This window comes from Dreissena polymorpha, chromosome 1 (assembly GCF_020536995.1).
Source record: "Dreissena polymorpha isolate Duluth1 chromosome 1, UMN_Dpol_1.0, whole genome shotgun sequence".
Lineage (NCBI taxonomy): Eukaryota > Metazoa > Mollusca > Bivalvia > Myida > Dreissenidae > Dreissena > Dreissena polymorpha.
The window spans coordinates 11,515,084-11,528,664 of NC_068355.1; the positions used below are offsets into that span (position 1 = coordinate 11,515,084).

Below are 13,581 nucleotides of genomic sequence, written 5' to 3' on the forward strand. Positions count from 1 at the left end.
TATTGTCTGATCTTCATGAAACTTGGTCAGAAGATTCATCCCAATAATATCTTGGACGAGTTCGAAAATGATGCCGGTTGGTTGAAAAACATGGCCGCCAGGGGTCCGGGCATTTTTCCTTATATGGCTATAGTAAAACCTTGTTAACACTCTAGAGGCCACATTTATTTTCCGATCTTCATGAAACTTGCTCAGAAGATTTGTCCAACTGATATCTTTGATTAGTTCAAAAATGGTAACCTTTGCTTGAAAAACATGGCTGACAAGGGGCGGGGCATTTTTCCTTTTATGGCTATAGTAAAATCTTGTTAACACTCTAGAGGCCACATTTATTGTCCAATCTTAATGAAACTTGGTCAAAAGATTCATCCCAATAATATCTTGGTAGAATTCAAAAATGATGCCAGTTGGTTGAAAAACATGGTTGCCAGGGGGCAGGGCATTTTTCCTTATATGGCTATAGTAAAACCTTGTTAACACTCTAGAGGCCACATTGATTGTCCAATCTTGATGAAATATGGTCAGAAGATTTGTCTTAATGATATCTTGGATGACTTTGAAAATGGTTACGTTTGCTTGAATAACATGGCCGCCAAGGGGCGGGGCATTTTTCCTTATATGGCTATAGAAGGCTATAGTAAAATCTTGTTAACACTCTAGAGGCCACATTTATAGTCTGATCTTCATGAAACTCGTTCAGAAGATTCATCCCAATAATATCTTGGACGAGTTTAAAAATGATGCCGGTTGGTTGAAAAACATGGCCACCACAGGGGCAGGGCTATTTTCCTTATATGGCTATAGTAAAACCTTGTTAACACTCTAGAGGTCACATTTATTTTCCGATCATCATTTAACTTGGTCAGAAGATTTGTCCCACTGATATCTTGGATGAGTTCGAAAATGGTTTGGTTGCTTTAAAAACATGGTCACCAGGGGCGGGGCATTTTTCCTTATATGGCTATATATGGCTATAGTAAAACCTTGTTAACACTCTAGAGGCCACATTTATTGTCTAATCTTCATGAAATTTGGTCAGAAGATTAGTCTCAATGATATCTTGGATGAGTTTGAAAATAATTATGTTTGCTTGAAAAACATGGCTTCCAAGGGGCGGGGCAATTTTCCTTATATGGCTATAGTAAAATCTTGTTAACACTCTAGAGGCCACATTTACTGTTCGATCTTCATGAAACTCGGTCAGAAGATTCATCCCGATAATATCTTGGATGAGTTAAAAAATGATGCCGGTTTGTTGAAAAACATGGCTGCCAGGGGGTGGGGCATTTTTCCTTATATGGCTATAGTAAAACCTTGTTAACACTCTAGAGGCCACATTTATTTTCCAATCTTCGTGAAACTTGGTCAGAAGATTTGTCCCAATAATATCTTGTTATCTCAGGTGAGCGACTTTGGGCTTTTCAGGCCCTCTTGTATATAAATAGAAGACTCCCTTGGATTATATCTCTTTAAAAACTATTACTTCAGTTGTTGAAAATAGACACTGTACCTGCCAAATGAAAAATATAAATTATCTCCCTTTAAAGCTTACTTCTTCCCTTGGCAAAAATTTAGATCTATCAAAACCTGAAAAAAACCTCTTAATTGAATGAAACGAATTTCCCACTTCATCTGTTGGTCTCATAGGCAAACTCACATATCAAAATTCAGCTTCTTACCTTAAAGCCTTGCATAAAAAACCTTCGGAAAACGAATGGATGGACGGACAGTGCAACTGCTATATGCCACCCTGCCAGGGGCATAAAAACATCACATGGCAACAACTGATATCTACAAATAATAGTTAATGTGGAGACCATTGCCTACTGATCAGCCAATCAAATACCACTTAACTGCTGACTGCCAATATGTCCAATAAACAAAGAGTTTCATAGTAAGGGATTGAGCTACACTTCAACACCGTTATTTCGAAGTCGTCGGGACCGTTAAAAAAACTTCAGATTAACGATTATTCGAAATAAACATTTGACAGACGACTTCTTTGATCCTGAAAAAATACAACATTGTGGAATTCGCATGGTTCGGTCACACTGTACCTTTAATAATTGTTTTACTAAAAAACGTAAACTAGTCAGATAGCAATAGATTTCTACTTGTAACAAACGGAGGAATAAAACGATTCTTTTTCTTCTTTTTATTTTTCTCTAATTACAGAACATATAAAATATAATGCATAGCGCATCATACATGTAAAATGTAAATACATATGAATACATTTTCGGAAATGAAATTTTTTTTTTTTTAAATAAGACGAAATGTCTTTTTGAACACCTGCGTAAGCAGCACTAAACTGGACGCGTGTAACATATTTCTCCAATTTGTCAAGGAAATTGAAGAACTGGCTTCCGCCCGTGTTTTTCTCGCAGAACTGCCTTACGTCGTTGATGCATGTGGTCACACGTTGATTAGATATCATGTTCATTCATGTGTTGTCGGCCTCATCGTCGGCTTTTGACGACATTATAAAATTAACATGCTACGCGCAGGCGACAAAGGTGTTATTATCGGCTTTGACGCACAACGCGCAGACGACATAAGTGTGAAATTACGCTCAGTGTTTTGCAGTTTTGACTTCGGATTAAAGATTGATAATAAGGTGCGAATTATAGTGTTGGGACCGACAAAATCACTTCGAATTTACGATTTCTTCGGTTTAACGAAGTTCGGATTAACAATGAAATTTTACATTGAACAAAGAAGAACCACAATCGGGACCCGAAAAATACTTCGAAATAACGGTGACTTCGGATTATCGGTGTTCGAAATAACGGTGTTGAAGTATATGTATAAGTGGGCTGAACAAATTATTATTTCGCAAATAACTAGGTGCAGTGCTCATACAGCCTTGATATACTGACCTGAACAGAGTTTATATTACTCATCGCTTCCAGCTTGTAAATCTACTTCAGGCAATCTCTAGTAAATGTTTTACATTATCATGTATTTTCATGATATTTCCTCCAAACAATAAGTCCTGATTTTTGGAGGTCAGTCCCTTGCTCTTACCATCAAATACAGCTATTAAGTAACAACTGATTTAAAAGAAATTGATGCATAAAGAACAGTGTCTGGTTAATGTATTTCTATGGAGTGTTTTGTAATATCCTTCACTGACAAACAAGGCATCTTCTCCCAGGCAAACAGTGCTTGTGGAACCCATGACCTGTCAACACATCAAGCAATATATTTACAATTTAGTAACAAGGGCTGTTTGTAAAACATGCATGCCCCCATATGGGCTCTCCGTTGTAGTGACAGCCATTGTGTGAATATGTTTTTTGTTACTGTGACCTTGACCTTTGACCTAGTGACCTGAAAATCAATAGGGGTAATCTGCCAGTCATGATCAATGTACCTATGAAGTTTCATGATCCTAGGCATAAGCGTTCTTGAGTTATCATCCGGAAACCATTTACTATTTAGAGTCACTGTGATCCTGACCTTTGACCTAGTGACCTGAAAACCAATAGGGGTCATCTGCCAGTCATGATCAATGTACCTATGAAGTTTCTTATCCTAGGCCTAAGCGTTCTTGAGTTATCATCCGGAAACCATCTGGTGGACGGACGGACCGACGGACGGACCGACCGACCGACATGTGCAAAACAATATACCCCCTCTTCTTCGAAGGGGGGCATTAAAAAGCAAATGTGTTATATTTTAATTGCTTTTTAAGTAATATTAGGCTAACACAAGAACGTTTATATTTTAAAGATGCTTGAAACTGCAATCAGGAATATAATGATATATTTTGTTACTGACTTGAACTCACACAATAAAAAATATCTTAATTCAAATAAAATAAGGTACACTATATCTCAACTTACCGCATTTAAATATCAAAAGTCCCGGCTCGTCTTGGGAGACTGGTTCCTTCAAACTGATGTTACAACAGGGGCACAGTCTACAGAAAATACAATACAGCCATATTCTGGGAAAACCAGGCTTAATGCATGTATGTTCAGCACTGTCCCAGATTGGCCTGTGCAATCTGCACAGGCTAATCAGGAACTACTCTTTCTGCCTAAATTGGATTTTTATTTAGAAAAGACTTCCTTTTAACAAATAATTCCATACATGCAGAAAGTGTTGTCCTAGATAAGCCTGTGCAGACTGCACAGGCTTATCTAGGATGACACTTGAAGCATATTCAAGTAGCCTAGTTCTCCCCAGAGCAAGCCCCAATACATGACAATCAATGCTATTCACGTATATAATGAAGTTACACAATCAGCCTGTTAATACACTACATAATAAAACTGAAATGTAAATGCCACTTCTGTCTGTACCTGAGAAATACTATGGATCAGAATTGTGCATGATTTAACATTTTACAGACAAATTAGGTTACAATACAATTTGTGAAGAAAAAAATTACCTTAGTGAGTGTTCAAAGCAAACTTTCCCCCCTTGTGTTTTTCAATGGACGTAAACCATATTTAACTTGCCTGAGAAATCACAGAAACATTCAAAGAAGGCTTCTTTCTAGAGATTGCCCAAACAAATGTGAGTTCTAGAGTGTTCCAAAGTTTTTTCTTCAATGAGACCCAGCAACCTGTTTTCTGACGCTACATTACCCAGTTTCAAACTCATTGAGATAAATCTTTTGACCAATTTAAATGAAGATGGGCATCTAGGAAGTCCTCATGGTTTTTATTTTAATTTGACATAATGACCTAGGGACAAAACATTAGATGTCATGAAGATTGGTCAATATTCAGAGATATAGACTCTATACCAATTGATAGATAATAAAGTTCAATTCACAACACCGGTGCTGTAAGTGACTTTATATTTTATTTATAACATCATTTTTGCTTATAGTTTATTAACTTCAGATTTGTATGCCCCCCCCCTCCCCGCCCCCCCCCCCCCCCCTTGGCATAAAGCACTCTCTCTCTGTACATATGTCTGTATGTGCTAAGATTCCTGTCTCAGCCTTAACCCTTTACCAATAAGATACATTGACCCATTGCTAGTCCCTTAGAAAGTTAAATTTAATTAAATACCTTTCTTACTAGATTAAAGTTTCAAAGGCTTCATTTCCAGCTTTAAGATACTGATGAGCAGCAAACAGCATAAAACCTGAACAGACTGCGAATTACTCGCAGGCTGTCCTGGTTATATGTTGTTTGCACATAGCCATTTTCAATTTGCTTCTGAGTGGGAAAGAGTTAAGTTTGCCTGGCATACAAAGATTTTGAAATGACTTGGCACAAATGTAAACCACCATAGGACAACTTGTCACTTGAACACTGTCTTCCTATCTCAACGGTCTTGGAAACATCTAAATTTTGCCATAAAGAGCTTGAACATTCCCGTCTTAGCCATAGTTTGGCCGTATATTGATGGATTTTGCAATAAGTTACCACAAATGACCACCATACCAAGATGATGTGTCTTGCATAGACCCGATGCCCCAACATTCCATTTTACCTTTGAGGAGGGGAGACCAATGTTACATCCGTTATGATGATTTACATTAGTGCCAAGTCATTTTAAAATCCAGCAATATACGGCAAAGTTATTGGTAAGACAGGATTGTCAAGCTATTTTATGTAAACATTTACTTTTGACCTCTTAGTTTGACTTTAAGCTTTAAGAAGAGTTGTTTCTAACACTTGAAATTCTGTCTCCTGATGATGGTCATTTATGGTAAATGAACCGTGCTCTATGAAAACAGGACAGGGTTTAATGCATGTGCATAAAGTGTCGTCCCAGATTAGCCCGTGCAGTCCGCAGGACGACACTTTCAGCCTTAACTTGATTTTTGCTTTGAAGAGTCTTTCTTTAAATGAAAAATATCATAAAAGCGAAAAATGTTGTCCCTGATAAGCCTGTATGGACTACACAGGCTTATCTGGGACAGCACTTTACGCAAATGCATTAAACCCCCTTTTCACAAAAAATGGCTCAAATTATTTTGAAATCTCATGATGAAGGACTATGTTACAGTCAAGACAAGCTGTATTATGGCCACAGGTGATCCTTCACCTCTAAGAGTGACCTTTAACTCTTTCAGTGCTGGAACCGAATTTTGAAGGTCTTTGCAAATAGTTTGGATCCAGATGAGATGCCACAGAACATGGCGTCTCATCTGGATCCAAACTGTTTGCTATTCTGATAGTATTCTTTGAAAAAAATCGAAGAAAATAATAATTTAAGAAATTCAGCAGACAACATTTTAGCAGAGGACAAATTTCCCAGCATGCAAAGGGTTAAACAATATACTTACAGCGTTGTTCTGGTTTCCAATCCCCAGTGGATCTCAGGGTCCTCTATTGAGGAGATGGGTGGGGAATGATTCCTCAGCTGACTGCTCTATATATGGAAGATATAGACTTACTGTTATTGTATTGTTATATACACAAACCCATACATGTTTAGATAGTTAGGCTAAGAAAAGCTGAGGCATTATTGAGGGGCGAAGGTTTTTATGATCTGCAAACCAACATCATTACACATGTACTACACCGCTGTATTGGAAATTCTTAAGTGAAAATTCAGCTCTGATTATCCAACTGGGTATAATCTTCTAAATGACTGCTGGATGAATTAAAACACACCAATTACTATCTTCTCATAATGTATACCTCTTAAATTAATCTTATCTATAAATACCTTCAATGTACTCTCAGGAAATATGAAACAATACCACTGTATGATACTTTAAAATACTGCATACTAGCACAGTAACCAATACAATATATTCACACGCAAGTGACCAAACATACCAGCACACTCACAAGGTCCGCTTCCTTGCTTCCAGACATAGACGTCCTCTGGTCTTTTTCTTGCATAGCCAGGTAGTGAACCTGAAGGGTGCCATACTCATATTAGATTGGTGTAAGATATAGGGAGCTTATCTTGCCATGGGTAGAACTCTAAACAAGAGGGCCTGAAAGGCCCAAAGTCGCTCACCTGAGATAACAAGATATTATTGGGACAAATCTTCTGACCAAGTTTCATTAAGATCAGAAAATAAATGTGGCCTTTAGAGTGTTAACAAGGTTTAACTATAGCCATATAAGGAAAAATGCCCCGCCCCCTGGCAGCCATGTTTTTCAACCAACCAGCATCATTTTTTGAACTCGTCTCAGATATTATCGGGATGAATCTTCTGACCAAGTTTTATGAAGATCGGACAGTAAATGAGGCCTCTAGAGTGTTAACAAGATTTTACTACAGCCATATAAGGAAAATGCCCCGCCCCTTGGAAGCCATGTTTTTCAAGCAAACATAATTATTTTCGAACTCTTTCAAGATATCATTGAGACTAATCTTCTGACTAAATTTCATGAAGATTGGACAATAAATGTGGCCTCTAGAGTGTTAACAAGGTTTTACTATAGCCATATGTAGCCATATAAGGAAAAATGCCCCACCCCTGGCGGCCATGTTTTTCAACCAACCGGCATCATTTGCGAACTTGTCCAAGATATTATTGGGAAGAATCTTCTGACCAAGTTTCATGAAGATCAGACAATAAATGTGACCTCTAGAGTGTTAACAAGATTTTACTATAGCCATATAAGGAAAAATGCCCCGCCCCTTGGCAGCCATGTTTTTTAAGCAAACATAACCATTTTCGAACTCATCCAAGATATCATTGAAAACAGTTTCCTGACCATAAGCACGTAGTGCTCAGGTGAGCTAAAAATCTCAGGTCTGTGTAAATTTTACAAATGGGGTGGTTTTGCTTTAATTCCGGAATTAATTTGGAGTATAATCCACACATTGTTTTCAAAGCATATGGGGCAGTTGCAGTTTGGAGATTCTGATTTGAATTCGTGACCTTTCAAAGGATTTGTATCATAAGATAACAGGTACTGTTTCTTCCCAGATACATGAATGTGCTTCAATAAGCATGTTACGTTCAACACCATTGAACTCAGCTTAACACATTTGATCTGAACAAATGCTTATCTTAATGCCTGGCAAAAACTCAATTCAATCCACAGGATTCAAACAATATTGCTTGTCATATAGAAACAATATAAGTAATAATTAACAAATCGTTATATTGGACTGATTTATTGATTTCATCGTGTTAGTTTTTTCTGTGAGTTGTTCAGTAAGATTCCCTATGAGAAATGATTTCTGAATTTTTAAAGTGTTTGTGGCTTAGGCTTTAAAGTAATTATTTTATACAATACCCTACTCACCTGTGGTAGAAGAGCGGTGGGTCGCTGCGACCAGAGGTAGCTGTCCACCTTCTCCAGCATTGAGTGCAGGATCAGTCTGAACAGTCACAAACATATTTACCTTTCACAGGAGTCGCCATAAACATTAAGTTTTAAATTTGGAAAAAATGTCAAAAATATTACACAAGAATATCTGTGAAACTGATAGAGCCCGCCTCCCATACAATACACGTTGTCAATCTATGGACTTATTGTTTCCACTAGCAATAGCTTCCTGAAAACTTATTAGAGCAAATTGAAATGACAATATATGGGACGTGCTCTGTGAAAAGGGGATTTCATGAATGTGCTTAATGAATGTGACTGAGCTTACTCATCCCAGATTAGCATGTGCAGTCCCCTCAGGCTAATCAGGGATGACAATTGTTGCTTTTCTGGTATTTTTCGTTTACAGAAAATCTCTTCTTTGCAAAAATCCTGTTTAAACAAAAAGTGTCATGCCTGGTTGGCCTGTACAGCCTGTGCCTTTTGATTGGGAAAAATAGTGGGATAAACCATGCAATTATAAAGCCAATCGCTCAATAGTTGACAAGTTATTGATCGGAAACAATTTTCACACTTATTGTGACAGTGACCATGACCTTTGACCTAGTGATCCCAATTTCAATAGGGGTCATCTACTGTCAAGGCCAATGCACATGGGAAGTATCAAGCCAATTGGTCAATCCCTCGACGAGTTATTGATCAGAAACGATTTTCCCACTTATTGTAACAGTGACCATGACCTTTGACCTAGTGACCCCAATATAAGTAAGGGTCATCTACTGTCTAATCATGAATGCCAATGAACATGTGAAGTATCAAGCCAATGCGTTGACGAGTTATTGATCGGTAACGAACTGGTCTACTGACAGACCCACAGACAGGCAGACATTCAGCAAAACAATATACCCCCCCTTCTTCGAAGGGGGCATAATAAGTAAATGATTAAATAAATGTTAAAATTGATGTTAACAAGTGTTAAAGTGTTATATCCCTGTAAAACAAACTCAATAGACAAATTATTACGTTTATTGGAAAAGTTTTTTTGGGAAATTTTGGTCAGAATTTTTCCATTGGGAGGCAGCCTATGAGAGGCTGTAATTTTGGGCAAAACACCACTGACCCATGTCCACTCAATAGGAAATCTGCATATGCATATGAAGTGTCATTAAAATAAGATCACTTGTGAACAAGATCAAAAGCGTTAGGGATTTATTATTCAACGTTCTATATTCCCTGCTTAATCAATGAAGTCGAATGACCTAATAAAATGTGCATATTTAGTATTATGTACTCTAAAGGAAAGCGAAAATAAACTTATCATACATCAAATTCAGATCATTAATTTCTTAGATTTTGTGTGGAAACAACAAATCCATTAAAATATTTCATTATAATAATAACAAAGCAAAAACCTATGATAAATCACTGGACCTAAACTACTTGACAACAAGGGACAAAATTATCACAAAACCAGGTTTTCAATTTGAAAAAAAAATCTGATAAAGAGAGACAACTCAAACTGAACTGATTGTTCAAAGTTACTCCCCTTGTTTGAAATAAATCTATTTATAGTCGTGTCGACCTTGACCTCGGAGATATTGACGTAATACTTTCGTGTGACACACCGTCCAATGAAGGTGAACAAATGTGCCAAATGATTTTAAAATCTCACAATGAATAACATAGTTATGGCCTAGAAAAGCTCATTTATGGCCATTTTTGACCATTGAACTCAAAGTGTGACCTTGACCTTTTCTTTTGTGCGACACACCGTCTAATGATGGTGAACACATGTGCCGAATGATAATTAAATCTGACAATGAATGACAAAGTTATGGCCCGGACAAGCTTGTTCCTCCCGCCCGCCAGCCGACATTTGCCAATATAATAACCAGTTTTTTCCTTCGGAAAACCTGGTTAAAAATGCAAATGTCCATCCTATAGCAAGGACTTTTCAATTCAAGGGGTAATGTGGCTGATAATCAAACTCTCATCAAATATTATCCATAAAAACATTTCTATATGTCATGAATATATTGTTATTTACTGCCTATATATAACAAACACAAATAAAAAACTGTGAATGTCCATCTGAATCACCTATGATGCCTCTGTACTGTTCCTGATAACAGGCAACTTCTGTAAAATAAATTGGTAAGTTCCCCCTCTTGTACCCCAATTTCATCAAGAAGTAAAACGGCAACATCAGGTCCCAAATATCGGACCAATAGAAATGCCAGTTTTTCAAATGTCATCAAATCAGATTGAACTTCCAGTTTTGACTGGTCCCGATTTGTCTTCACTTCTAAAGACTTGTATATTTCTAAAAGCTCTTTCCATTCTGCCAATGAATCTGGTACACAACCTGAAACAATTTAAAATATTGGAAGATAGTGAAAAAATTGTCTAGAGCTGTTTTCAAAACAGGTATGATCTGCAAGTCAAGTGAAATATGTTAAAAAGAACATGTTAATTTACAGGGTTCATTGAAAACCATTCAACTAAAAATGTCAACAAACAAAACTTCTAAAATGCTTCAGGTAAGAATTACAAAATACCCATCCAGGAATATCATAGCATCTGATGTAACACACTGAAAAAGCAGCAGGATCTGAGGAAACACACAGAAAGATAACATGGTCTGAGACAACACACACTTAGATAAAAAGGATTTCAGGCAACAAGCAGAAGACAACAGGATCTCAGGCAACAGACAGAAAGAAAACAGGATCTCAGGAAACACACAGAAAGACAACAGGATCTTAGGCAACACACAGAAAGATAACAGGATCTCAGGCAAACCACAGAAAGATAGCAGGATCTCAGGCAACAAACAGAACGATAACAGGATCTCATGCATCAAACAGAAAGATATCAGGATATGAGGCAACACAATGAAAGATATCAGGAACTGAGTTCACACACAGAAAAATAGCAGGATCTAAGGCAACAACACATAGATAACAGGATCTGAGGCAACACACAGAAAGATAACAGGATCTGAGGCAATGCACAGAAAAATTACAGGATATGACACAACACTTAAAAATAAAAGAATCTGAGGCAACACACAGAAAGATAACAGGATCTCAAGAAACATTCAGAAATATAACAGGATCTCAGGCAACACACAGAAAGATAAAAGGAACTAAGGAAACACACAAAAAGATAACAGGATCTGAGAAAACACAAAGAAAGATAACATGATATGAGGTAAAACTAAAAAATAACAGGATCTGAGGCAACACACAGAAAGGTAACAAGATTGTACGCAACACACAAAAAGAAAGCAGGATCTAAAGCAACACACAGAAAGATAAAAGGATTGTAGGCAACACACAGAAAAATAATGAGGCCATACTTAAAAATAACAGGATCTGAGGCAACACACAGAAAGATAACAAGATTGTACGCAACACACAAAAAGATAGCAGGATCTAAAGCAACACACAGAAAGATAAAAGGATTGTAGGCAACACACAGAAAATAAGAGGATAAGAGGCAACACACAAAAAGATAACAGGAATATGAGGCAACACACAAAAAGATAACAGGATCTGAGTCAACAGACAGAAAAATAACAGGATATGAGGCAACACACAGAAAGATAACAGGATATGATGTACAACACAGAAAGATAACAAGATCTAAGTTAACACACAGAAAGATAGCAGGATCTTGGGCAACACACAGAGTGATAGCAGGTTCTTAAGCAACACAAAGAAAGATAGCAGGATCTTAGCTAACACACATAAAGATAACAGGATCAGAGGCAACACACAGAAAGATAACATGATATGAGGCAACACACAGAAAGATAACCGGATCTGAGGCAACACACAGAAAAATAAGAAGACCTTACGCAACAGAAAGAACGATAATTGGATTGTAGGCAACACACAGAAAAATAATGGATCTGAGTGCACACACGGAAAGATAACAGGATATTAGGCAACTCACATAAAGATAACAAGATATGAAGCAACACGCAGAAAGATAATAGGATCTGAGGCAACACACATAAAGATAACAGGATCTAAGGCAACACAAATAAAGATAACAGGATATGAGGCAACAAACACAAAGATAAAACGATCGGAGGCAACACTCGGAATGATGACTGGATATGAGGCAACACAAAAAGAAAACAGGATATGAGGCAACATACAGAAATATATAACAGGATCGTATGCAACACACAGAAAGATAACAGGATCTTAGCTAACACACAGGAAAATAATAGGATCCTGGGCAACACACAGAAAAATAACAGGATATGAGGCAAAACACACAGAAAGATAACAGGATATGATACAAAACGCAGACAGATAACAGGATCTGAGTAAACACACAGAAAAATAACAGGATATGAGGAAACACACAGAAAGATAACAGGATCTAGGGCAACACAACGAAAGATAACAGGATACGAGACAACACACAGAAAAATAGCAGGATCTTAGGCAAGACACAGAAAGATAGCAGGATATGAGGCAACGCACAGAAAGATAACAGCATATAAGACAACACACAGAAAAATAACAGGATCTGAGGCAGCAAACAGAAAGATAACATGATATGAGGCAACACACAAAAAGATAGCAGGACCTTAGGCAACACACAGAAAGATTGCAGGATCAGATCTTAGGAAATACACAGAAAGATAACAGGTTCTTAGGCAACACACAGAAAGATAACAGAATCTGAGGCTACACAACGAAAGATAACAGGATCTGAGGCAACACACAGAACGTTAACAGGATCTGAGGCAACACACAGAAAGATAACAGGATATAAGGCAACACACAGAAAGAAAACAGGATATGAGGAACACACAGAAATATAGCAGGATCTTAGGCAACACATAGAAAGTTAACAGGATTTGAGTCAACCCACATAAAGATCATAGGATCTGAGCAATTAGTGTTTTTCTCCAGTTTTAATACAACAATTTACTGAAATCTCTTTCTAAATAAAAATTGATGGCAAATTTTATATTATTAATTGTGATTTCTAACCTTGATCCATGTGTGCTTGAAGCAACTGAATATCTCTTAGCTGTACAATCAACTTGAAATGCTCCTGCTTCTGATTGGTGGACTTAAGAAGTCTCAACACACCTGTCCAATACCTGCAATATGATCCATCATCAAACCATACAGTAAACACAATAATCAAGTAGTTAGCATCAATAAAACAAATTGAAGGCAGAATTTGTTCCTTAAGTGCTGAAGAATACCCCCTGATGCTGAATGTGGTAATGTGTCTCTTGATATTTTATAATATCTTGCTTTAAAAAACAGGGGCATAACAGTTTTAAATCTTAATGTAGGATGATCACGTACACATAAACAATTCAATATCATAGTTT

The 13,581-nt window shown here is 37.2% G+C and overlaps 1 protein-coding gene and 1 long non-coding RNA gene across 5 annotated transcripts in view; both read right to left on the minus strand.

The window, feature by feature from the left end:
- Positions 1-460: 460 nt before the first annotated feature.
- The window catches only part of LOC127871108 (uncharacterized), an 82,389-nt gene continuing 69,268 nt past the window's right edge, over positions 461-13,581 (minus strand). The window contains exon 2 of the long non-coding RNA XR_008045100.1: positions 461-810. This is a non-coding gene — a long non-coding RNA (uncharacterized LOC127871108). The remainder of the gene's footprint in view (positions 811-13,581) is intronic.
- The window catches only part of LOC127871025 (uncharacterized), a 70,236-nt gene continuing 57,115 nt past the window's right edge, over positions 461-13,581 (minus strand). For 2 of the 4 annotated variants that reach the window (XM_052413639.1, XM_052413648.1), the window contains exons 22-28: positions 13,229-13,341; positions 10,311-10,575; positions 8,187-8,262; positions 6,756-6,836; positions 6,257-6,342; positions 3,849-3,925; positions 461-3,184 (exon numbers count right to left, since the gene is read on the minus strand). In XM_052413639.1, coding sequence (XP_052269599.1) covers positions 3,129-3,184; positions 3,849-3,925; positions 6,257-6,342; positions 6,756-6,836; positions 8,187-8,262; positions 10,311-10,575; positions 13,229-13,341 — 754 coding nt within the window. In that variant the 3' untranslated portion in view covers positions 461-3,128. Of the gene's footprint in view, positions 3,185-3,848; positions 3,926-6,256; positions 6,343-6,755; positions 6,837-8,186; positions 8,263-10,310; positions 10,576-13,228; positions 13,342-13,581 lie in introns of those variants that run through there. The other 2 variants (XM_052413656.1, XM_052413660.1) reach the window with 2 other exon arrangements.